Genomic DNA, 22,869 nt, shown 5'->3' on the forward strand with positions numbered 1-22,869 from the left:
AGTGAGATACTGCATTATAACAATATGCCAACAGTGCGTCATTATAATTTCAAAATGAAGCATTAAATTCTCCCACAACAATATAATAAATGTTATAAACATAAACTCTTTAAAACAACATTTTATTTCATCATAAAAGACAAAGAGACATACACATGTTCATGAGTATAACATAACGTTTCTTATTTCCGCTGCAATCTCTCTTGGGATCTTGTTGCTTAGCTAATAGATTAAATTTTGAATACAATAAATGTAAATTGATCTCTGTTGGCGACTTAAGACATAAATCCATTATAAAAAGATGCTATGTTCTTTAACATTAGACACTATATCATTTTGTCAAATAAAAGGGATACTGGCAGAGTAGTCTGAACCCTTGTTGACAGGTGAGAATCCAACAGTTTCTAATGCAGGTGTACACACACAATAGTAAAGTGCAAGACTTCTAATACTGCAAGGCACAAACTATCAATAACGGGATTGTCTTTTTTTATAATATAAAAGGGTTCATGAATAACAAACATACAAAATATGTTCATAGAGTAACATCACAACAAGTAAAACCTTGTCTAAACTCTCAACAAATATCCGAAATAATTTCTTAACATGAGTTCTGTATTACACATACACAGTAAATACAGCAAAAATATATACATTGACTTCACTTACAATTACATATTTTACAATTATTGAATTACATTTTTAAACAAATATGAAACATAGGATCAAACATATTCTGTTATAAATACCTGAAATCATTGATAATCAATGTCATCAACTACATTCTACAACTGCATATGACAATTATTTCTTTAACATGATTTAAAAAAACATATTTTGGCTCAGCCTTTATTGCACACTTCTTAACTTCATGTAAGTTATGCTAAATGTGTAAAATAAAAAAAAAATAAAAGACAAAAAAACTAATATCTTATACATTTCATAACCATGCAGTGTGTACGCCTTTGTTTCTTAACAGTCAAAGTAAAAGCGTTATGGTATATAACCTGTATAACCTGGCAGACAGCTTGATATCTCAACTGTGACACACAAAAACAAAATGCCTCCAACTGCACCTTAAGTCCTGTATAAAAAAAGTACAACTTGACTGACTTCACGGTCATACAAATTCAAAGTTTCACAGAATAAAAGAATACACAAGGACTGTATACTTAAAACAATAAATAGAGGAAGTCCCTCTTTGCTGATGAACACAGTGTCACCTCCTTACATCTATATGTTCACGGCATGTGGGAACTGGTTTGCTTCCTGCCTTTCAGATGAAAACATCCACTTCTTTCCGACTTGAAACTCAGAAACTGAGACTTTATTCTGGCTCGGACGTCTCTAACATGTTGTTTTATGACGTCATCTAGACACAGCAGCAAAATGGCAGTGTTTGTAGTTAATGGATTTAAAGGATCTCTATATTTTCTTTGTGTGCAGGGCCAAACAAATCCCAATTTCTCTTAGCTGTTACTTACTTCCGCTTCACCAACTCAATCCCTCCCAGGTGGGCAGTGGGCCACTGAGCCTAAACAAGAGTTCCCACATGCCGTGAACGCAGCACGATTCCCTTTGACTGTTATATGATCGGGGGCAAACACGGAGACAGCTCTTGGCTTTCTCTACTCTCTGTGCCCATTTCCTCCCGAGGCTTGATGATGATGTGAACGGGCCTCTCTCCACCTCCTCCTGGCTGCTTCCCCTCATACTCACACACCTCCTCCTCCGCTGAGGCCCCTATGGGCCGCAGACGCTCGGCGGGGGCCATCTTTGTGGCCGTCGCTGTGCCGTCTCTCTTCAGCTTGTCAGTGGCGCTGCTTTCTGAGCCGTCCTTCTCCACTGTGCCACGGAAACAAAAGACATTAAATGCCAGCTCGACGTGAACACACAACATTTCTGTCGGTGTGTCCGCTGCTATGGCAACAGCTAATAGTGGATGAGAGTGAGCAACATGTACCCAAATCCAACTAAACCGTACAGATTATATTTTGCATTTTTCCTCGGCTTTAATTGACCTGTTTGTTGTATTTATACTTTGTGCGTAAAATATAGTATGGATGATGCAATGGACTGTCCTCTTACCAGCTTTGCTGGTGTAACTCTCTGAGACCTTCTTAACCGTTGGCTTTGTTCTTGGCCGGACTTTGTTGAAATTTCCCTCCAGGATCCACTGGTGCTGTAGCCCCTCGTCTGGAGTCATACGTTTAGTCGGGTCCCAACTAAAAACACACAGAAAAATAATAATTTAAGTTTGCTTGTACAGATGGTGATTTCCTCTTCAATAAAGTACTATTGAAGCAAACTTAATAAAGAAAGTCACATCCAGTTTATTGGAGCTTATTACAGATTTAAGAAAAGCCTGTTCTGGTATACAGTCATGCAGATGTTTAGAGTGAACATACGCGAGGCAGCGTTTGATGAAGTCTAAGAACAAAGTGTCATTTGTTTTCAACGTCGTTGACAGCTCCTTGGAGTTGGGTCTCCTCTTCTTCCCCTTGCTATTGGTGATGTTCCTGGGGTTTCCTTTGGAGTCTGCACACAATCATCACACACAGCACTCATTTATAATCTCGGCACATTGTTCCTATGGAGTAGCCTCACACCTTTTATCTTCTGATGGCTTTTAGTAATCCTATGGTCCACATTGGTTGCTATAACTCATAAATGATACATTAAAATTAAAAATATATGAAATTGAATAAGCTCTCACCAAAGAACAGCCTCCTCCTCACAGCTGACTGAACAAAATCATTTGGAGGCATCCCCAGAACCTGGAAGTCAAAATATCAGGACGCCTGAACAAGCTGACGCAACTCAACGACCATATTGGAAAATGTTTATGCATTTACAAAACACATACACAAACACACACACTCATTTCCATGTCGTACCTCCATAATGCAGGCGATCTGCTCCACTTCGCTCTCCCCTGGGAAGATAGGATAGCCTGTGTAGAGTTCAGCAAGGATGCAACCCAGACTCCACATGTCGATGGCCATGCTGTACGGGTGACCCAGGATGACCTCTGGGGAGCGGTAGAAGCGACTCTGAATGTAGGTGTACACTAAGGGAAGAGACAGACGACACAGTGAGGAATGGAAAACCGTTCCTGGGAATATCCCGACATGTTAAGTATCGTTACACATTCTCTCATGGAGTTTTATGCGCTCACCTCTTTGTTGTTCATAACAGCTTGATCCAAAGTCAACCACCTTGATGTTCCCCGGCCCTCTCTGAGACAGAAGAATGTTCTCCTGTATGACAAGTAGAAGGAAAACACCTTCAAACGAGTTGCTTGTATACGATGCAGCTGCAATATCACATTGTTCCACAAGATGGAGCAATGTGTCCACTACTGTTCTAGGGAATCCATTTTTACCAGCAGTGCAATGATTCAGTGGATGAAGTGGTCCACATTGGGTTTTGTTGACTATATTCTAAATTGTGTTTTATATTCTATATCTCATAAAAGGTTCAGGTATTCCAGGAACTATGAAGTCAATACCGGCTTGAGGTCGCAGTGGATTATCTTCTCCCTGTGCAGCATCTGCAGGCACCTGAGAAGAGCGTGGGTGAACCGACGGATGAGAGCCAGACTGAAGCCCTGGAAGTTGTTTTTTTTGATAAGCTCATACAAGTTCACTCTGACGAAAGAAACAAGACGGCGTATCGTTAGTTCATAATGCTGTTAATACATAAAAAGACTGATAAGATTCATTTTCTTTACAATAATCTCTATCTCAGTACTTTGTGAGCCCGGTGCAGATTCACTTTAAGAAAAGATGCACCTCAGGAAGAACTTCTAAATGCTCCACAAATCAACGCTCTACACTTTATTTACATCAAAAAAACATCCACTGACTGAGAACTACTTAAATTATTTTTGATTGTGAGGCACAGAATGTGTCCACCTACTATTTCTTGCTACTTGTAATGAGCATATACTTCTTTAGACTGTGTGACTTGAGCCTTCACACCATCAAGCAATAAGGGGTAAGAGATAGGGCTCTAATCAAGGCCTTAACTAAAGGATTGGGTGACAGTAATGGAAGAGGTGTCGGTCCCAGACGTCCTCTAAAGGTCACTCAGCCTGAGTGATACACAGAACGATCTCCCTGCAAAGAGATATTAGTTGAACACGGATGGTTTAAGGTACACAGGTGATCACTTAACTCCTGATTGAATGTGTTAATGTAGTGTTAGAATGAGTAAAGACAAGTTAGAAGGGCCTTTGTGAAGATAGTGATCTAACTGTGCTGTTGCGCCTTTGATTAACAGTAATGTCTACACATACTGTTGTGGCACTAACTCATGAACATGCAGGCCTGCCTGCCTGCCTGCAGAATATGTAGTAATGAAGGAGGTAAGACTGAATAACTTTAACTGTAAACAGGTGACAAAGTCACCAGACACGTACTAACCCGAGGAGCTCAAAGGAGATGCAGAGGTGATTTCTGAAGTAAAAGTACTCCTTCATGTGGATGACGTTGTGGAGATTGTCTTTGTCTTTCCTTTTTATTACATCCAGGATCTTCAGCTCAACCAGAGCTTGGTGATGAAACCTAGACACATTTACAGAGGAGGTGTTAGAGAACTGGAATATACACAAATATGACCATTTATTTCTGAATTTCAAGGTATCGAAGGGCCAGAATTAATTAAAGAATGTATTTCGGTCCAATTGTGACGGATACTATCTCTATGGAAATGCTATATATGCATTTCTGCTGTTGATTATCTCTGAGAGGTTTGTCTCTGTACATCAATCCCTGGACATTTATTCATGTCAACCATACACAACATTCTCCATGGAGAGATAAGCAGAGTTCTCCAGCACTATTTTGTTTTCTGCATTATTGAGGAGTCGGTAAGACGGATGACTGCTGCCAAATCAACATGTCAACAATTTGACTCTTAAAGTGTAAAGCGATCGCAGCAAAGGGATTTGAGAAAACCTCACAACAGGGTGTCAGATCTCAGATTAATTGACTCCTTGATAAATAACTTATTCTAGAGAGTACATATTTATGAAACACAGATGGATGAATCATTTTAAGATCTTTTCTCGGAAAGGCCCAGACGAAGGTGACCTCGCCAGAATCAAATGAAATAAATCAGAAGGAAATATGTGAGTGTGCTCGTACTTTTTCTTATTGCGTATCATCTTAATGGCTACCAGTTCATTGTTCTTGTGGTCCAGGCATTTCAGGACCTGTCCAAAGGAGCCTTTCCCGATCACTTCAAGCACCTCAAACCTGTATCCAATGTGGTCATGCAGCACCTGAAAAGGCAAAAGGAAGAGCACTATGACTATTTGAGCATTATGCCTTTACTGAAAAATAAAATCTCAATCACTTCATAATCCTAACATGAATATACATGTTATTGACTCAATGACAACACCTTTGATGGGCTGCGTGCTACAGTTTCAACCGTGCTTTGCTGTAACTGTCAGTTCACGCTTGCCACAGTGAGGTGAGCCTCAATAGAGACATACTCAGCCTTAAACAGCTCATTTATCACATATTGTGACATAAATAACTGCCTGTCAGTCGTCTGATTCATACAGTCTGTTGAATGACCTCAGTTCAGTTTATCGTACAGAAGTAAACAATGAAGTCAGCCCAACAGACTGTCTGCAGCGCTGGATTAAGGTCATATAAAGGCGCCTGGTCTTGTACAGTTCATCTTACACAGGTTGAAAGCATGCATATGTGTGTGTGTGTGTGTGTGTGTGTGTGTGTGTGTGTGTGAGTGTGTGTGAGCGTGTGAACTGATAATTGACAAGTCTTCACATTTTCAATTAATCTTCTTACTTTTCAAACTATATAAATTTCATGTTTCTGCACAATTGATGAGTGTATGTATTTTTCTGAATAGCCACGGGGTCATTTATAGGACTATACTGGTGCGTTGAAAATCAACAACACTGTGACTTTTAGTTCTGTTTTGCACTTTATTATACAGTACAAAATTCCCCACGGTGCACATTTCGTCACTTTTGTTAGCAAACTCTTTGGCGGTGCATTCAAGTGCCTCCGGGAGATGCTATCATGTAAGACTTGGGAGTATCTTTTGCGTAATGCTTCTTGAAGGTTTGCGTGCCGGGCTACAGACCACAACATTTCTAAATGTATGGCTTTTGACATTCAACAATAGTAAAAAACAAACAAATACTGTTTAATCTTTAACTTTTGACCCAAAAAACCAGCCTTAATGTTTTGTGACAGACCAACCCTCTCACCCTGACGTAGCTTCCATGCTCGTCATCATATCCAGAGTTCTGCGGTGTGCCTTGGGAACCCTCGAGCTTCTGAGAGCCCAGACCGAGGAACCAGATCTCTGCGTAGTCCATGACCTCCTCCTGCTCAAACTCTGTCAGCCGGTCCTGGAAGTTCTTCAGTGCCTCTGCAACAGGAAGTAAGAGGAGGAGGGTGAGATGAGTCACGATCATATTGATTGCACTTCAGCCGAGGATTGTGAGCCGTCGACTTCAATACCGACATGTTTTTTTTTACAGCATCAAAACTAAATCTTACTTAGTTACAAGCCTGTTTAGAAAGATTCAAAATGTGAGAAAACACATTTTTAGTTATCTTGTATTCTTATCCACAAAGTCGTACCTATGGGGGACATCGGTAACTTCTGTCCCTCATACGCCTTCTCTTTCTCCAGCTTGTTGCTGAACATCTTGCTGTTGCGGGACACGGACCCTTTATCCATTGCTGCACCGATACGCATACTGAACTGCTGGCTGGGCTTTGGCCTCTCGTCCTGCACAATAAACACACACACACAGACAGCGGTTATTTGTAATTATGAGCATAGAAAAGATAAAGTAACAACATTTCAGTTTCTGCATCGACTATGGCAGTGGTCCTCAAACTGTAGGGCGCGCCCCTCTAGTGGGGCGCAGGAGGAAATGCAGAAAGACCTTTATTTAGAAATTCACATATTACACAAGTTCAAAGGACATACAACTAAGTCATTGATAAATACATGTTGAAATGCCTGTACCGTTTTTTTGCACAACTAACTTTATTTGCATTGTTCTAACAAGGTGATTGCACATTTACTTGAAAGTGATTGCACTTTTCATTATTCTGTTATTTGAAAAAGCACAGCTGGAGGAGTCATACAAAGTTATTTAAATAAAAAGTCAGCATAGACCATTTTGTTGTTGTGGTGGTGCATGGACATTCTTCTTCCTCCCAAAAGTTTGAGAACCAATGCACTATGGTGTTACTCAGTTTTGAAGTATAATCTCGAGAAATATTGATGCTCAATTTATTTGTTCCATTCAGGCTCTTTAATGCAAACAAGCTGCTCCTGGAGGGTTTCACAAGCTGCAGGTGGATGAGAGCCTCACCGGGTGGGTCTGGTAGTTGTTCTGGGCCCCTTTGTTGGCAATTTGGGGCAAGATGTTGTCCGACTGCTGGTGTTGGTTTTTGGCATTGCTGACCACCACCTGGACCACTGGTGGCTCAAGCTGAGGCAGGGTCCCTACACCAGGGCCAAACTTCTGTAAACAAGAGTATGTTTATTTTTACTGCCGTGAATAAATACATGCACATTAGAAACAATAAAGTTACTTAACAGACACAAGAGAAGTAGGGTCAGATGATGGAGGAAACACGCTTTTCTAGTCACTCCGACAACATAACATGTCAAGCAGTGAGACTAAAGACGTTGATGAGTGCAGACTTCCGTCTTAATCAGAAAAATGAGAATATTCATGAGAATGTTCCGTCAAATCTTCAATGAAAATGGCCGATATTCACAACTTGAAGGCTTTTCAGATCTTTCCCTGTAGAGAATAGCCCACTGTGTTGCAACAGAATAACTAATACTGATCAGCACATCTACACACAGCAAAGGCAGAAAGAGGGGGAAGTCAAAATGAATTATTCTTTTGACACTGTAGCTACAAACTTGTTCCAGACCCTTTCATTTTTTTCAAGAGTATGTGTGTTGGGCTCCAGCTCATCAACTGTGGTTCATGTTCTCAGCTCGCGTTCTACATCCTTCTCACATGCATTTCGTCTGCCGGGGTTCAGGTGACCGGGACCCCCAGAGCGGCGGCTGGAATTACTGATCAGGTTGAGAGTGAAATGGGGACAAAGCCTGTGAGGCCGGGCCCTGACAGAGTCTGTCGGACGCGGCTCCGTGGGGGAGGTGAAGAGCAGCAACCTGCTTTTCACTGGCTGCCATGCTGCTTGCTCTGCGAGCATGATTACATGTGTCACAGCCTGGCGAGGTTGAGCCCTGGCAATGATGGGCAAAATTAGACCTCCTGTGTCCAGTGCCAAGTTCTCTGGGAAAAATGAGATATATCCTACGGACTAGTATCTGTGTCAGAGGGGCATTATACAGTATATTCTAAGACATGTCTTATCTTACTGAGTTGCATTTCCACTCGAATTTCAGTTGGAGTAAGTCAAAACAGAACTGCATACTTTCATGTAGCCTTCAGTAATGTAGTGCATTAGCAACCTACGACATTATTTAATATTAATTATTAATAGCATTCCAGGGAAAACAAGCTTCCCCATCCATACAGTAGATAGTCATCTCACGCGTTAGGGGGCTGCTGCAGGATCTGCCAACTTGGTTGTGACGCATAGAGATAGAGCTAAATATAGTTGGCAGCTCCTGCCTCAACAGGCAGAGGAAGTACACACAGTTATGTGCCTGTGCATAACCGGGGGGCATGCTGCTTAACAAAAGCTGCACTTGCATCAATGGAAATCTGTGATGCGTTACAACACACAACCACATGTGCAGACAGACGTCTCCAGCCACATTTATGCTTTTCTATGAGTATGTTAATATAGATGATCTGTCCATCCCAATACACACGTTTTCAATGAGCTGCTCGGCTAATGATCAAAAGCATCATATTTGAGCCTTGCATTTCTACTAGGAGAAAGCATTCTGGAGTAGTTTACTGCATGTGCATGAAAAGAAAATAATAAGACAAATCTCTCTCAATCAATGTTGATGAAATAATAAACCTCACAAAAGTCAAACACTAAACACCTGCGAGCAGGGTCTGTTTGTCCCAAGACGGTTGCCTTCTGCCTGGAGTCTGTGAGGGTGAGGGAAGGCCTCCGTTCGTGACGTCTGTGGGAGGAATGAGAGACACATCAACTATATCTTTCTTCTTGACCTCTGACGTCAGATTTAGAAAGTATTTGAGGCCGAGAGGCAAACTGAAGCGGTCATGAATAATAATGAATAATAAGAAGCCACTGCTTGTGTTCGTGCTGCCTGGATTCTCCAGTCGCTTTAAAAAGAATACACAGCCCGGGGCAGCGAGACGAGCAAAAGAAAAGTACTAAAATAGATTACTTCTGCAATAACCCAGCAACAACCACCCTCTCGCAATCCAGTGCTTTCTGTTTACCTGCTAGTTAGCACAGGTGTGTGAACATGTGCATGTGGGTGAACACGTAAGTGACACCAAGCCCGCGCAAACTACAGATCCACTTTCCTAAATGTGTCGAAAGGAAGCGACAAATGAAGTAATAAAGCAACCGAGTTCTTGATATACTGAAGTAGCATATGCATTTGGAGTGATCCAGTGTGATTGTCTCTGACACCAAGCCAGCTCACATGTGCCTTTAATCAGCGGGTTAGAGTGCGACTGCGTGGAGGCGAAACCATATGGGTGAAATAAAGCTTAGCCCCGTATGGGGATACGGGTTGGACTCATTCTGCCAGCCTGCATTCGGGGAGGGAGAGAGGGAGAGAGGGAGGGAGAGAGGGAGGGAGGGAGGGAGGGACAGGTTGGGGCTGGTGTGGTCCGCAGGTGCTGGATAGGAAACGGCTTCCCAACCATCTTACAGTAAAACTTTGATGAAGAAGCAAACGTCCTGTCGGCGGTCACAGATCAGAGGAAGAGGACGAGACACTGAACCGTCTTCTAACCTTCTGGATTGTATTCTTAAAGTCATCATGCATCAACATTAAAGTTGATTCAATATTTCAGTAAGAAAAGCCCAAAACACGGAGTGACAGTCTAGGGCTGCCTGTGTGATTCTTTGTGGAGAAACTTTTGTGTTTGTGTATGAATTTGTGTCGTCGAAGACGGCCCTAATATACAAAGAGAAAGGTTTACAACAGTCGTGTTACAATGCCAGGAGCCGAGTGAGCCATGTAGGTCACTGAGGCAGGTTGGCTTCTAAAACATCACCTGTTAACATCTACAGTAAGCCTGGCTAATGAGCACTTAGCCAGTGGAAACCAAGTGACATCATAACATGCCGAGTGCACACAGTTTTACTGTATAATAATGGCTGGGAAGCCAAGATCTCACCTCTGTCCTTTTACTGAAATAATGACATTTTTTAAGAGACAGAAGAGCAATATCTATCCATCTATCTATCTATATATATATATATATATATATATATATATATATATATATTTGTCGATATCTGTGCCTAAAATTCCTGTTTGCCCAAGAAAGCGGTCGGGTGCAGTTTCATTGAACAATACAGTAAATAATCCTTCCTGCATATCCATAAATACATGCAGTACATTCTCTGGGCACAAATGAAACACGTATATGATAGGAGGCATTTGCTCTCAATGTGTCAACGAGTATAAATTGAGTCCCACGAATAGATGAATGGAGCCGATGTGAAGCAGCTTTGGGTCCTCAAGTGTCAGTTGGTCAGGGGGTCAGCAAAGCAATAAATCCGGAAGTAACATCAACAAGCTGTGAAACTGTGCCCACTCACACTATCGGCTGTCACACATGCCAGCACGTATTTTTTCATTGTATAATCACACTGTTGTTTTTATTGCACACAGCATGCTGCTTCCTGTTGGCATCACATGTGACCACGACATTGAGGCTTAGGCTTTAAGATAATTAGTTTATCAATGCAAACATTCCATTATATATAACTTATGTTACTAGAACAATATAAAGGCGAAAATACCCCAAATGGTAAGGTTTACATCTGCAATAGTTTCCATGTAAGGTGTAAAATACACCACAACACATATAGAATTCTGTCAGCAGCACAAACACTGAAATAAGTTGACGAAACGACTAAAATAGAAGTGGATCTGATTTTTCTTCATAACTTGGCACGCGGTCCAGTGACAGGGGGACGACAGAGTGAGCACATTGAGGATCCCTTCACATTCTTGGCATGTATAGCTACAGATTATTGGAGAATTTACAGTGACTTGTATCATAGTTCATAATTGTAAAAGGATACCTGCAGAGGGTTTCTCCCAACATGGAATTGGCCTGGAACGAAGCCCTGTATCTGGGCAAAATACACTCTTATTCCATGGAAAAGCAAAAATAGGAATAGTGTGAGTATTAGAGGAATGCTTAAGTGATATTATGGGAGATAATGTATGATTATAACTATATATCATGTTTGAATTGACTCAATAAGCAAACCAGCCATGCTATTATATTAAAACAAACTAATTTTGACACTGATTGGAAATACATTGCCTTCAAATCCACCATAATATAAACCAGAGCACCACAGGACACTAACGGCCATCACAAAAAGTGCCTCACCTTGTTATTTATTTCTGGCAACATGCTGCTTGTTATCAGTGTCTTCCAACCAGAGTTGTTATCAAATCCAACAAAGGGTCATTGTCTCCAACTCTGTCGGTCCAGCCCGAAAACCAAAACGCACGTCCTGCGACTCCGCGACACAAACGAGTCCCGATGACGGATCCGACCCGCGCGCTCCTCCGGGTTTTACGCGCGCGCCGCTGAGAGGCGATTAGCGAGCGAGGCGATCTGTCGAGGGCTCTCTGCCACCTGTTCAGGTTTCTACCGCTGACAGCTGCGGTTTTCTTGATATCGATGTGTTTTTAACTCGTCCGCTGTCGTCCAGCGACCCCGTGTTGTGTGTGACTGATGCGCGCTCCAACACCGACGCCGGACAGCGCGAGGGTTCACACCGACTCACGCACGTCGTGGCCAGTCTTATTCTGTGGTTCTGCTCGCTCTCTACTAACTGACTGCTGTCCGTTCTGCAAATATTACACCGGACATGACAGGACAGTTGCACTCGTTTCTTACTAATTATTATTTATTAACTGAATTCCTACTTTTGCTGAAACCCTCCAGAAAGTGCAACAACAGCCCGTGAGAGGTCATCGTTTCCTTGCCCACTGTCAGGTCTGAGCCCTGCAGATACATGCCCAACCTACAGGAAGCTTCTATTTAACCGGCATCATCTTGTGAGATCTAAATCTGTTTTCATAATTGGTACAAGAGCTAACAGAATCAACATCCAGCTAAAGAAGAGTGATGAAAAAAGGGCTTTTAATGTATCTGAAAAGAGGTCTTGGGTATGTTAAATGTTTTAGTGACAAATACAGAAACCAGTCTCGTTCTTTTTTGTGAACTATATTTTCTCAGAGCTAAAACTTGTAACAAGAGAACATGAACCTGCCCTCCTTACTCTCCTAATCGATTCCCCTCTTCCCTAATCTACTGTTGCACTTAAGAAGTTATATATAACCACAATAAAACACTACGTAATCACAAGGTTAAATCACTGGAGATCAGACATTACATATACGTGAGGTGCTGCTAACAATCCGTGATCAGCCCCCGCTGTGGACTGGCCCTTCAGGAGGAACAGAGGGACGACAAGAGGGTGGAGGCTCCTTAAAGCTGGCCTGATTAATAAAGATATTACAGGCTGCAGCAGGAGGCCTTCGCCTTATACAACATGCAGAGTAGAACAGACCAGACTGGAGGCGGCTGTGTGCTATTGGAGTTCAATTTCAGACGTAATCACACATTACTTTGCATTTTATTCAATCTATAGACTTCAGCATTGTCGGAACAATTGTAATCGGAAGAATGAAAGTGAATGTGATCAATTCAATTATTATAGAAACAGAAATATTACGTTCAATGTAAAGATTTTCATTTTAATAAATAAATGGCCCACTTCTGAAAGCCCATGACTTTGCAGTTTTATGAACTGGGGTGACATTCTCCGACGGTGTTTGGGAGAAGGGGGATCTAAAAAAAAAAGAATCGCTTATCATTCAACGAGACCTGATAATCAGCTATCTCTCCCGTCTTCCCGTCACACTCTCCTCATCCATCGATACACGAGTGACTGGCAGTCAGGGTCGGCACCACTGTGTCTCCAATGTTCCCTCAAGGCTCGGTTCTGAGTTCCTTTCTAGACTAACTCCTCATCAATGATGGTCTCAGCTCCTCCTCCATCACAACACACTTTTGAATATTCTGCTGACACAACTAAACACAGTCTCACGGACAGAGACTCAACCACAGCCTGCCAACAATCTGTTGCCCTCTTCCCTCAGTGGTGTACTCACAGGCAGCTCCTCAACGTCACCAAGACGTCAGAGTTCATTCTTGACAGCAGCATCGACATCGCCGCCCATCACTGCCCCATTTCAACCAATGGCCAGTCACTGGAGACGGTGCAGAGCTCGGTATGAACCTGGACTCGTCAAACAAGCTTCGATCCTAACACCAGAGACCAACAGAGACCCTCATGGACGCTGGCACCGCTCGCAGAGCAATGACCATCGTACACAGCCACTGCCACCATCCCCTAAACAAGCTTCCCCCTCCTGAACGCTGGCTGCAGATAAAGAGAGCTACTCAGACATCACTGCCAGACACACTATGAGAGACGTGTGGGGGGGGGACGGGACACATTGGTGAGCAAAACAATGCAGAGACAGTATATCTCACCATGGCAACCACAAATATATATGAGGACTGTGATACCAGTGAGCAATTCTGAAAATAGAGACTCTGAACAGGGAATACAAAAGCAAAGTTGTGAGAAGTGTGAGTGTGGAATGGAAAAGATTCTCAGCAAATAGTTGTGCTGCCTCTGTTGCCTCCAAACATACCTCAGGTTGGACTCTCCTCTTCCTGCCCCAGCAGCAGCCCTGGAGAAGGCTAAAGCCACAGCAGGCAGGCGAGGTCCCGTCTTCCCACATAGCACATCTCCCCCATGCTGCCACCAACACACACTGAAGACAACCTCAGCCTCCAGACACCATTTCCATCTTGAGGGGAGTCAGAGATCAGATGGGTGCACTCAGAAGCTAAATGAATGATGATGGTGATGATGATGCCAGGCCTGCATTTCCTCCGGTCTAGAAACTGTAAGTTATGGTGTTGCTCCTCGTCTCCATTTGACAGAATCAAGTCCTTCTTGAACTCTGCAGAGCTTTGATGGTCCAAAGTTTAGTTGCGCTGACTTTCCGTTGTCGTATTTCGATGTGGATCCTGAAGATATGACTGACGTCTTAACGCAGGACTTCCTGTGGTCCCCCTACACTCATCATCATATATTCAGAAACGGTTACATTCTGGTCGTTTGAGACCTCGGTGCCCTTTCTGTTTCTTTGTCTTCAGGTTCATCCAGACTACATTGCTTTGTTCCGGGATACAGACAGAGTAGAGCGGCAGGCTGAAGACAGACCGTGAGAGGAGGCTGTTGCCGTCTGCTGTTGCTATAGTCGGTGAGGGAGTGCTCGCTGTCTCTTCCGCTGCCGGTGACGTATGTATGGGACTCAACAAGGGACCCATCCGGAGCCGGAGACACAGCAGCAGGGGCCTGGCACTTAGCCTCCTGTAAAGGAGGCCTGTGGGAGTGCAGGTCCAGAGAGGGAGGGGGTTACAGGAGATACAGAAACCCTTCATCCTCCCCGGTGGCCCTCTTCGTGGGGCTGAGGAAGTCAGACGGGGAGGAGGTGCAGCCCTAATGGGCCTCCTGTGTGGCGTCCACAACTTTCTTATGCCTTCTCGCTTGCCACGGTATCTTGGAGACAACGCCAGAGGGGCTGTCAACCCCCCTCCCTCTACAACCCTTCTACCGTTCTCCACCTGCTTCGCTGCAGCCACGAACCCCTGTGGGACGCCACAGTCTGGCTGACAACTCGTGCGGAGGTGAAAGTTTATCCCACCACACCGATGGCTGCTCCTGGCCTCCTGCCTGCTGGACACTGTGGCAGAGAACTGCAGAGTCCACAGCAGGACAGCACACAGTGAGTATGAGCTTCATACTGCAGGTTGTCATGGGGGAACGCCGTGTCGTAATTACCTCCCTGTATCTCTTTATTCATTTTTGATGATTAAATGATTTACTGTACAACGTGAGTAAGTGCCTCTACCTCAAGTAACAGTGCAGCATTTTAAGAAAATTGTTATCATACCAAAGAAAATTTATTTTTAATGGCCACACGCATGTTACATAAATTCTGCCCAAATCCATTAATCAAATGTTGCTATTTCTGTAGCGTGACTCAGACGGATGAATTTCATTACTGCCCTCTGAGACATTCTTGCAGTGTATATGTCACGGGGTCGTGGCTGCTGTATCTCTTATATTTCTTAACATATTTGGGTTTCAGTTTTTCATGTCATTTTAATTAACTCTAATCCCAGTGATAACAGTCATTTGACCGTCTGCTGGCCTTCCAGGGACACACCTTCCCCACGTGTTTCAACCATTAGGCCAGATCTGGATAGAGTGAGCAGCAGATGGTTGGACAAGCTCCACCAGGCCGGATGAGACCCAGTCAAAGCAGAGCCAGATGACCTCCTCTTAGAGAACCATAACCCGGAGCTTTACATGCTTTTAGGCCCGGGCGAATTGCTACCAGGTGCTAGACGAGGCAAACTGAAGCGAGTTGAGCTGCCAGCCAAAGCAGACAGTATCAGTCTCCTTCCATTTGGCAGAGAGGAGTGTGGGTAGCTTGACCTGGCTGGCAGGTGGACTGTGGCATCAGCAGTACGGGGAGATTCTCAGCGACATTCAAGATTCAAGATTCAAGATGTTCAAGATTCAAGATGTTTTATTTGTCACATACACACACAGGGTGTGCAGTGAAATATAGGTCGAGTTCCCATTCGACACGAATGCATACAGACAATTATCGTCTCATATGTGGCTTATGACATGTTAATGGTCTTGGCAATAGATATTGGTGCATATTAACAAAGTCTTGCAGGTGATGGTCCCTTATAGTCTTTATCCAGTTGTCTGTGAATGGAAAGTCAGTGGATCAAGACTTAAAGGACACTGCTCTTTAACCCTCTGAGTGACCCTGAAAATCACGGCAGACATTGCTGTATTTAACAGACTCTAGTGTTGTCTAATTTCATGTGAAAGATTTGAGACTAGTCTTCAAGCTTTCACATGAAACTAGACAACCTAATGCAGCCATTGGTATTAGCCAAGTCATGCTAGCTTGAAGAAGCTCCAACAAGTTCAAGTGTTCCCTCTCACCTGAAGATATCTGAATTAACATGGGATCTATGACTATACCCACAAAGGACCCCTTTACTGACATGTCAACTTTATGATAATCCTATGCAGTTTTGGGCAAAATATTTGTGTTATTTTTTGCCTATTCTAAAAATATTTGACTTGCTGAGGGATTTTAAAACTCTTGGAATTGCAACAATTGTGTTTGACTGGAAACCCGAGACTCCAAGGAGCCCAGTTCTATACATTAATATACTGTACGTGATCGTACGGAAATCTTTTCATACTCTATAAAAAATGACATCTAGGATACAGCTTCATGGAACTGTCCAACAACAAACTCTGGCATTCAGAGGATGTATGGCTTTTGTAGGTAGATTGAAAATGTAGCTTTTCCAGAAAAGAAATGCTCACCAAAATATTAAATTCTTGCAGAAATCTCCAAATTTAAAAACTGCTTCTTCTATTTTGCACACACTGTTGATTCGCTATCTCCCCCTAAAAATGCCCTCTGCCCCCCTAAAAAAGAAATTACATGACATGTCACGGGCACAGCGATAAGCTGTAATTATTACAAAGTAATTACAATCAAGTCAAGTTCTAAATCTCTTGCCTGATTATCCTCATTCTCTCTCAAAAGGAATCAGCAATGAGTGATTATGTGTGTTTCTTTGTTGAAGTAAATTCGTGCATGTGTATGTGTGTATGTGTGTGTTGGTGTGTGTGTCTGTGTGGTTGTAGTGGACACAGCTGAAAGAATTAAGCGGGACTCAGACCAAGCAAAATCCCATGAGCCATGTGGAGAGGATCACTTCACGTTGGTGAAGAGAGTGAGACATTAAAAAAAACTCCAACAGTAACAATCAGCAATGTGTTGGTAAGCTCTGTCAATGTCTAAATGGGCTACTGCACCAGTCATGTAATACGTTCACTGCTTCAGTCAGGAACATTCTGTACTGATGTAAAGTGTATACTGTATATATATTTAAAAAATAGTACATATGTCTCACAAGTGTTGTGTACATGAAGCTACTGTGTTTTAGAGCAGAAGGTGACAGCAAGTTGTGTTGTGATGACATCATGCTGTAACTTCATGGTAAACATGGTGGCTCACTACGCCCCTTGATGTTTAACTATGACAACAAAATATCATAAAATATTTTGATTGCAAATCATATGTAACCTAATATCACCTCTGTAGTCATTTTGAGCCATTTCTACTAGCAACCAAGTACTGCCGGACTATATAAGATGATATCTAAATTAAATTAGTAATTTGGACAACATAAATTTCCAGATTAAAAACATTATTTGTCATTGTCACATAAGAAATATGCCATCAATAAAAGAGTTATTAATAAGAGACACTGAATTATTTCTCATGAATCTCCATGTGTCTGTATGTGTGTGTTGGTTTGTATGTCTCAAGCACCGTTCATCCGATCTACTTCACACTTTACGGGTTTTTTGCTTCTTACTATGATGCTTTGCATCAAATGACCCTGTGGCTGTCACATACACTGTTAAAGCCAACCCATAATGTATAACCTCTGTTTATTTGCATATGTGATGAGTTGTGGTGGTTGATGGAGGCAGATGTTGACCTACTACTTCATATTTGTATCAACTGTGCCAGCTTGTCGAGTCAACCTGCTTACAGAATACAATCCTCTTGTGCTTCATACTACATAAAACATCCCTTCATGTTCTATAATAAACTCAAACAGACATACAAAGAGCTTCCTGTCTACATTCTTTGTCAAACAGAGACCCCAACTGTCACAAAAATGTCCATAAGTGGGCCAAAAGCCACGTTCCATGGCATTGTTTAGCAGGTAGTTGGACCGTAGTGGTATTAAAAAGCTTAATTCTCAAACGTGAGTCTGATAAATTAATCCCTCATGTTTGAAGCTAGTCTAGAATACAGACAGACCTAATCCAGGGCTTAAAAACCTAAATAACGTGATATAATTCTCCTAAAACTGCTCAGTGACTGAGAATCACATCTTTTTTCATCTAGTACAGTATCATCAAAAACAAATTGTTTTCATGCAACCGTGGAACGAGACCCGACCCAGGGCCCCATGGCTGGCTCTGCTCGCGCCTCAGAGCTTCACGGTTATTTCAGTGAGGTCGATCAGATTAAGGAGTTGACCCACCAGCTGAGGCAGGTGTGGCGTCAAACTTGGGCAAGTGCGTGTGTGTGCGTGAGACTTTATAAAGCCTGTTAGTTCACCTCCATATTCATAACGTGTGTGTCGCAGATCAACACGACGGGCTTTAAGCTATCATGTGCAGTGCGGGTGTTGAGCTGGATGCCCCAGACTCTGCCCTGCCAGCTTTGAGAACTCGAGGATGGAGCAGTAGCACTCGTGCAGCCAGGCCCGTGTGAGTGATGACGGGCTGGCATCTCGGGGGCCACACACCTCGTCCTAAAATGGCTCCGATGTTGCCCACTGCCAGGCAACACAAGTCACCGTCTGTCATTTTCCCCTTGAACTTTCAAAGACTTGACCCCCTTTCTTTTCACTCTCTTCAAATCTTCTCGCCATTGACGAAAGACCAGTCAGGAAACGCTGAGTCACTGCCTGTATCCAACCTACCAGCCCTCTGAAACTGTGAGCCTGTCTCCTTGCTCTTCCAGGGGTGACAGGCAAAGGTGAGCTTTGTCGTGCAGGTAAGATGAGCGTTGCCCGCTCCTCTTTTGACCCCATAAGCACCGACTCTACTGTCACCTTCAACAACAACCTCGCAAGGCGATCCGCTTTTGTCGCCACCTGGACACAAAAGACCCAGTGTCCGAGCGAGACCGACACAGATGGTACGCCGCCTTCAAACTGTGACAATTAGCACAAATTGCAGGGATTAATGTGGTGACATGTTTGGCAGATGTGGACAATGAGGATCGAAACACTTGTTTTCTCTGGGTGCCAAATACAAGCGGCATGGTGCCACACAGTGTCGTCAAAACAGTGGAGAGACAGAGTTTGAAGAGGATTTTCCATCCGGTTTTATTAATATTATTTGAATTTTTTTATTAGCTGCAACATTTTCTGGTTTGGACACAGTGGGTGTTGACGTGTGCAAACTAATAACGAAAATGAAAATATGAAAATGATAATTTCATGGATGATGGAATCGGTGCGCCTAACAAGTTGACGACAACCAATCCTTTGTATATAACCACACTTCACATCAGAGCTCACGCATTATTACACAACAAAGCAGCTGAGCCAAGGAGACGGAAGGAGCGATTGCAACGGGGGAGGACGTTGCCATACCCGGTCTCGCTGCTCTGCATTGCATGAGTCACCGTTAAAGGAAAACAGACGCTTCGCGCAACGAAGCCAGGCACTCATTAACAAAACTCCCTGGGTGGCTGTTTACCCAGCATTCTTTTAAAAATCCAATCAATGTTTATCAGACTTGGGGAGTGTCTCAGTCCAGTTGTCCTCTCCGGAGCACCTCCTCAACAAAGACTAGGCTCGGCCTTAGCTGTGCAAGGCCAATGCAGCCCCTGCCTTCACAGCCCTGTGTGCACCACCAGTCATCCACAGCAGAGAGGGGGCTGCCAACTGTTATGGTGCGTTCACATGTTGAGAAGCATTGGCCATGTGACGGCCCTGACAACCAGCCAGAGGAGTACACACAGAAATATGGACTCAACTTAAATTACGTACTTGACAGCACAACCTTATGCACAAAGTAATAAATAAGCAGAGGGGCTGATAGAAAGGATGGCGTTATATAGGCTTTCATACTCTACTTTAATGCTTGGTGACACTGATATCAGCAAAGGTGAGCTCGCTCTCTTAATGGCCACTTTTATTTCACGAGGTCCGGTGTCAACAAAGGACAAAGCTGTGATGAGAAACCCAATCAGGGGCAGGGTTCATCGGAATAATGGGGAGGCGCACTCCCTATTCCTCAGTCAGTGGGGGTAGAGGCGTGGCCATGGAGAGCACAACAAATGATCAAGTGCGGTGACGTTATTTTTATGCAGATTAGTCAACAAAGTTAATCTTCAACTATTTTGACAATCGAGATTCGTTTGTTATGTCTTTATTTTTTTGAAAGCAAAAATGAACCATTCTCTGTCTCTAGCTTTTCCATACCTGTTTTTCCTCTGTTTTATATCATTGTAAACCAAATATCTTCAGGGTTTTGGACTGTTGGAAAACTGTGACAGACGTTTTCCAGTTTTTGCTAACATTTTACAGACAAATGCTATTAATATATCAATAGAGAAAATAATCATCATATATAAAAATGGTTCAGGAATCTACAAAAAAATCCCTGGACAGAATGTTGAATCTGAGACTTCAAAACGTTGGGATTAGTCTTCAGTGAGTATATACAAAAATAAGTGACTTTATTGGAAGGACCTGAATGAGAATATCTATGTGAGGGGCTTTATTTAAGTGCTTAGATCAAAGTACAAAAAAGGACCATAGTGGGATTAAGCACTGAAGAGTTGAAGACCAACACACCCTGCAGTGTGGCCAGGCATCGTAGTATCGCATGTCGGTGTCTTTTCACAGTTTTAAAGGCTGCATTACGCAAAAGTAATCTAACTTTCAGAATGTACCTTCTGCGTTCTCGTTCTTTTTTATTTTGCCTTTGCCCACTTATTCATGATATCCACATTTACTCCATCCAACATTTAATTGCATAAATATCATAGAAAAGCAATATCAGCCAACCTTACAAGGGTGTAGGATCATAAACATTCATTATATTTCTGACCAGATATTTAAATGTCTCTTTTATTGCACAGCACTACCCTGCAGTATGAATATCTATTGTCAAAGCTCAATCAACAGTTCATAGAAAAGTGTCTTATAGGAGCTCTGTGAGTGCTTTAAAACATTATAATCCCTCCACGCAGGAAGGGAGGAGGTGAATCGGACCAATGCAGCATGAACATGTCGTATTGATCGTGGAATTTACCATGAAGAGGAGATATCCTGGTGTTAGCGCAGAACACCTCCGATACAGCATGTGGCTGTATAAAGACTCAGGGTTGGCTAGTTTTAATCTCTCAGATGGTTTAGTGATGCATGCCAAGAACATCACAAGACAGAACATGTTCCCTAATAAATCTCTTCTGCTGAGTGGACACAATCCCCGAAATAACATTTATTTCATGGCCTGCACATCGACACGGGGTATAGGGTTGCTTGGAGGCACTCAAAAACATGGTGCTAGAAATTATGGTAATATTACCGAAGCGGTCAGGCTGACAACAACAACAAAACAATTACGAGCCTATCAAAGACTTGTTATTCTGAAAAGCGATCCTCTTACCTTGATCAGAAGCGGAAAGGTGCTTTTTCTTTCCTTTAATAGCTTTTCCAGCTTATTTTTAGAGCCAATCCTGTCCAAAGGAAAAAGTTGAGTTTAATATAACTGCATGTATGAATGCAAACATAATATTTAGTAATGCCAATACTTATTGGTCCATGGCTCAACAACATTATTTAGAGATAAATATTTTTAAAAGGCAGGAATTTATGAGCCGGTTTATCTTATTGACAGTCACAGGGAGACCGAGATACATACATACCATTGCTGCAGCCTTTTGCATTAAACTACACTGACACCTTCTGGGCACATGCTTTTTGGTTTGTCTTATATTCAGCATACAAACTATGCCGGTTTTAATGAGGTGGCAAGCCAGTCAGGTAGTTTCTGAGTCACCTTTCTAAACCAGTAGCCGAAGCCAATCACCCGAAGAAAGAAAACTTTTATGAATGGGAGACAAAAAACACTATACACGAATGTGCCTTTAAATCTATAGACTGGCCTCTATAAGACTATTCCACTATACAGAATGGCAGAAATATTGTTGTAAACATGAATAAACAACAACACAGCAACACGCACTGACCTTTTCATGGTGAATCAACAGGGTGGCAGTGAGGAAGCGGCCATGCGCGACATGCTTAATACATTTGGAGGTCTCTGAGCCCGTGTGCCGCGGAGCGTGACCACCACCGGCTTATCCAAAATACAATGGCTGTTATGCGCGCAACAGTAAGTGCTCACTGACAGTTTGATTCTGCCTTTTTCACTCTGACGCAGCTTTTAGGCAGGTGCTCACGTGCGGGTAGGAGAGAGGAGAGGAGAGAGACAAAGGGAGGGGCAGACACCCACTGGGCTATACCTTTTCCTCGAAGGTGTAGCATTGCATTTAACAACCATGTCCGAGATTAAAACCTCGAGATGCTCCCAATTAATGATGAAAAGGTGACTAAGAAGTTATCTTAAATCATGTTTTTTTAAAAAGAAAGTAAAAAAAGAAGTAAATAAGTAAATGCATAGACTATGCATATGTACAATGTTGTAAGCTGTTGGAAATTGGTGCCTATGTTTTCTTTTGTTTTTTTAATGTATTTCCTGTATAGGCTCTGGGATGTGTTAATAGAAATCTTAAATACTGAATGTGCTGATGTTATTGTCAGGTTACTCCAGTTCAGAATAACAAAAACAAATTGTAGCCTAATTGTAATTGTATAAAAAGTCTTAGTTTTGTGAGAAAATTCCCTGGGAAATATTCTGATGTCTGCTCTCAAGTATAGAAACGCGACTCACAACACAC

The 22,869-nt window shown here is 42.7% G+C and overlaps 1 protein-coding gene across 5 annotated transcripts; it reads right to left on the reverse strand.

Annotated features, from left to right (window-relative positions):
• Nucleotides 1–103: 103 nt before the first annotated feature.
• dyrk4 (dual-specificity tyrosine-(Y)-phosphorylation regulated kinase 4) lies at nt 104–22,608 on the reverse strand. 5 transcript variants are annotated; one of them, XM_056417545.1, is made up of 15 exons: nt 22,159–22,608; nt 21,576–21,645; nt 9,046–9,129; nt 7,376–7,528; nt 6,630–6,780; nt 6,251–6,414; nt 5,151–5,287; nt 4,428–4,568; nt 3,512–3,650; nt 3,179–3,260; nt 2,898–3,070; nt 2,717–2,777; nt 2,409–2,538; nt 2,089–2,225; nt 104–1,845 (listed from the first exon to the last, which is right to left on the reverse strand). In XM_056417545.1, exons 1-15 carry the CDS (start codon nt 22,164–22,166, stop codon nt 1,586–1,588), a joined length of 1,890 nt encoding a protein of 629 aa, XP_056273520.1. In that variant the 5' UTR covers nt 22,167–22,608; the 3' UTR covers nt 104–1,585. The 5 variants fall into 5 exon arrangements, with proteins under 5 accessions (XP_056273520.1, XP_056273521.1, XP_056273523.1 ...); XM_056417546.1 differs by lacking the exons at nt 21,576–21,645; nt 22,159–22,608 and adding exons at nt 11,241–11,291; nt 11,558–11,955; XM_056417548.1 differs by lacking the exon at nt 9,046–9,129.
• Nucleotides 22,609–22,869: the final 261 nt, after the last annotated feature.

Source organism: Pseudoliparis swirei, chromosome 6 (genome assembly GCF_029220125.1).
Source record: "Pseudoliparis swirei isolate HS2019 ecotype Mariana Trench chromosome 6, NWPU_hadal_v1, whole genome shotgun sequence".
Lineage (NCBI taxonomy): Eukaryota > Metazoa > Chordata > Actinopteri > Perciformes > Liparidae > Pseudoliparis > Pseudoliparis swirei.

Excerpts from the sequence above, each read along its gene's own strand:
- dyrk4 (XM_056417545.1), bottom strand. Across the intron at positions 7,529-9,045 it reads CAAACAGACCCTGCTCGCAG|AAGTTTGGCCCTGGTGTAGG; the intron begins GTGTTTAGTGTT and ends TCTTGTTTACAG. Across the intron at positions 2,778-2,897 it reads AGATCGCCTGCATTATGGAG|GTTCTGGGGATGCCTCCAAA; the intron begins GTACGACATGGA and ends TTTGACTTCCAG.